Source organism: Rhagoletis pomonella, unplaced genomic scaffold, assembly GCF_013731165.1.
Source record: "Rhagoletis pomonella isolate Grant_MI unplaced genomic scaffold, Rhpom_1.0 Rhpom_scaffold_14887, whole genome shotgun sequence".
In the NCBI taxonomy this organism is placed as follows: domain Eukaryota; kingdom Metazoa; phylum Arthropoda; class Insecta; order Diptera; family Tephritidae; genus Rhagoletis; species Rhagoletis pomonella.
The window spans coordinates 1-3,783 of record NW_023473410.1 but is presented as its reverse complement, the minus strand read 5'-3'; the positions used below and the strand labels follow the sequence as shown (position 1 = coordinate 3,783).

Genomic DNA, 3,783 nt, shown 5'->3' with positions numbered 1-3,783 from the left:
TTGCGGATTCGCAACGACAGAATCGCGCCAATGTGCGCTTCGCTTTACAAGATGAAGCAGATACCACCGGCTTTTAAGGCCAAATACAAATCGCAGTGGCAGTGATAGTTTTTAAAATCAGCTGTTACTGCTAATATTGGTAGTCATTGCCGCAGCAAACACAAAACGGCGTTGTCAGTGAGTGCTTTTTTTGACATTCCCTTTTGTTTACATTTGTGTTGTGGCCTTTTAGGCTTCAGTGACATCAACAGAAGTTAGCTGCGTTTAATTTATGTCGAATTCAACATGCGAAGTTTGCTGCGATGAAGGCAGTGGCAATGAATTTAGAACTTGGGCTAAACTGAGCAGTACTGCCACCTGCCACTGCTGTATCGTTAGTCGCTTCTTTGGACACCACACTTTCAAAAAAAAACAGCTGATTTCGAGAAACCACCGCTGCCATATTGTCACTGCACTATTGTATTTTGGGCTTTATACCATGTTCTGATCGACATCGAAAACATGTTTTCGTTGGTAAAACTGGCTTTCGCCCTAAAACTTGTGTTTTCGTCCATGTAAAAGCTGTCAAACGAAAACTTGTTTTCGCTGGAAAACCACTTGAAAACTCACGTTCCACTCATTCCATTCGGTGTCTGCACTAGTTTTTTTTCGATTATTTATCGAAGTGGAAGACTTATTTTATAAATTTTAATACGTCAGTTCGGATTTATTGTTAATTGGCTGGCCAAAATAAAGTAAGCATGGAAGTAAAAGGTTGTTAATGAAAAGAAATTGAAGGAAAAGTATTTTGGTTTTGTTTTGTGTAGCAAAACTGTTAACAAAGGATGAAAGGAATGTCAACGAAAACACCAACAGTCGGTTTGAACAGCCTTCAGCCCAAAATCGTTTTCAAAGTGTTTTCGTTGTCGGTCAGAACATGGTATTACTATTTCTGAATAATGTAAATGAGTGAAAACAATCGATAGAGCTTGCAAAACCATCGATCTTTTCGATAGTCAAAAGCCTTCGATACTATCGATAGTTTTCCAGTTCTATTGTATCGTTCCTTCCTAATTCCACTTCTACTCAAGGCTAAAATCTAGTAAAACGTGCGTTTCGATTATCCCTTTTTATTTTTTTAATTGAACCATGAAACTATATCCTACGTTGAGTAATAGCCGGCCTGAATTCAGAACATATCCGGAAAAACTTAACGAGGTAAGCTTTTTCTATGACTTCGATTTCATAATATTTACTTATTATCTTAATAGCATTTAGAAAATTTAGGAGCACCGCATTTAGATTCCTTCAATGAAATGCTTTCCGATGGCTTGGCCAATTGCACAAAGTACATGACGCCAGTTGGCTGTAGGACACCTGCAGGAGAACAAATTGAGCTTCGCGTCGAAAGTATCCAAATTGCACGACCTCAAGTTCCGATAATTGTAATAGATGTAAAGAATCGGTTGACGTACCCTGCGGAGTCACGACAACTACACACTTCCTACATGGGTATGTGCACGGTGCGAGTTAACTGGACGGTTAATGGGTTGAAGAAGGCTCCAATTGATGTGGAACTAGGGGAAGTGCCTATTATGCTAAAGTCGAGCGCATGCAATCTTGGTTCGCTAAAACCAGAGCAGATGGTCAAACACGGGGAGCACGATACTGAATGGGGAGGAACTTTTGTTATCAAAGGAAATGAGAGAATTATACGGATGTTACTTATGAGCAGACGTAACTACCCGATTGCTGTCAAACGCTCCACATGGAAAGATCGTGGAGCTAACTTTAGTGAAATTGGCGTAATGGTGCGTACAGTACGCGAAGACGAAACTTCGCATAACAATGTATTACACTTCCTCAATAACGGAACTGCGAAGTTGATGTTCTCCCAAATGAAAATGATGTCTTATGTGCCTATATGTCTCGTACTACGATGTTTGGTTGATTATACCGATGAGCAAATATATCGAAATTTGGTTCGTGGATATGAAAAAGACCAGTATTATGTGTCATGTGTACAAACGATGTTAAGGGATGTACATGGTGAAGGGCTCCACACGCATAAAGATTGCAAAGAATATTTAGGCAAAATTTTTAGATCGAAATTTCCCGAAATACCCGATTGGAAAACCGACATGGATGTTACTGATTTTATCCTTAATGAAAGAATACTTATACACTTAAACACCCATAAAGAAAAATTTGATATGCTAGTGTTTATGGCTCAAAAGTTGTTTCAGTGTGCACAAGGAAATTATAAAATTGAAAATGTAGATTCTGTAATGATGCAAGAAGTTCTACTTTCAGGTATGAAATAGTTATAAATATGTTTTCACAATATTTTATTTCAGCTAGTTTGTTCAAAATAAGAACAACAATTTTCTTCTGCCCTGCACTTTCTCCGGGAGTATTAAATTTAATCACGTTTAAAATTATACAGAAATACATTTTTCGGAAACCCAATTCAACAGAAAGAACAAAAGTTAATTATTATAATTTGGAAAAAAATTAACTTAATTTCCATTACATATTGCAGGTCATTTGTATCAAAAGTTTTTAGTGGATCGCGTAGATTTATGGCTGCAGTATGCTAAGAAATATTTGCTCAGGCGTCTAGAAGCTCCAGATGTCCTAATAACCCCAACTTTACTTACGGCTTGCTTACGCAGTGCAGGTAGTGTCTCTCATGCAATGGAATCCTTTCTGGCTACGGGTAACGCACCTTCTCGATCTGGTTTGGGCCTTATGCAAAATACAGGTCTCGTAGTAATGGCTGAAAATATTAATCGCATTCGATATATGTCGCATTTTCGGGCAGTACATCGTGGTTCATACTTTACTACCATGCGTACGACAGAAGCACGCCAGTTGCTGCCCGATGCTTGGGGCTACATTTGTCCGGTCCATACGCCCGATGGTGCACCTTGTGGCCTCCTTAATCACTTAACAGTGTCATGTCGCATATCACGCATTCCAGACAAAGGACTTGTTAAGGTTTGTTAAAAGCAATATGAAAATAAGTAATTTTTAAGCAAAAAATACAACCGACTTCAATTCTCACATAAAAACTTAACCGAGTACCTTTAATTTCTTCATCATCAAATTATCGGATCTAAAAAAATTCCGTTCCTCCTTTCCTTTAAAAAATGAATTATAGAAGTCGGTTGACGTGGTCCAAAAATGTTCGGAACATACATAAAAAAAAATTACGACGAATTGATATATTCCTCCTTTTTTTTTGAAGTCGGGTAATAAATATTAGGCAGAAAAGTGGGGCATGCCTTCTTTATGCGTAGGGGGCCTTCGGCCGCGCTTAGGGATTATAATCCTTACTACTCAGAATTCTCCTTTCTGTGTTGCCGGAGAAGTGGGACAGAACTTCTTTCTGGGTAGGCGGCCTTCTGCCGCGCTTAGGGATTATAACCCTTACTACTCACAATTCTCCTTTCTATGTTGCCGGAGAAGTAAGCCAGAACTTCTTTCGGCGTAATTTTTACCGTGGATCCACGATAAAAGTTGCCGTGGCGCGTGTAAGTAGACACTCTAAATATTAACTAATATTCCCTTTTTCCAACAGAAAATACCCGAGTATTTGATTGAAATGGGAATGATACCATTAGAATCAGAGATTCACGATACAAATTCAAAATTATTTGTGGTCTTCTTGGAGGGAAAACTATTGGGTCACATACGTCAAGTGGATGCGGAAAAAATTGTAAACAGACTACGTACTTTGAAAATTGATGGATACTTGCCTGAAATGATGGAAATCGCATACATACCTTATAAAGCAAAAGG

At 38.6% G+C, this 3,783-nt stretch overlaps 1 protein-coding gene across 1 annotated transcript; it reads left to right on the top strand.

Moving 5' to 3' along the window:
* Positions 1-1,041: 1,041 nt before the first annotated feature.
* Positions 1,042-3,778, top strand: LOC118757159 (DNA-directed RNA polymerase I subunit RPA2-like; the record flags this gene model as incomplete). Its single annotated transcript, XM_036491895.1, has 4 exons — positions 1,042-1,197; positions 1,251-2,292; positions 2,522-2,979; positions 3,563-3,778. Coding segments are annotated over exons 1-4 (1,785 nt in total), but the record flags the coding sequence as incomplete, so codon positions are not given.
* Positions 3,779-3,783: the final 5 nt, after the last annotated feature.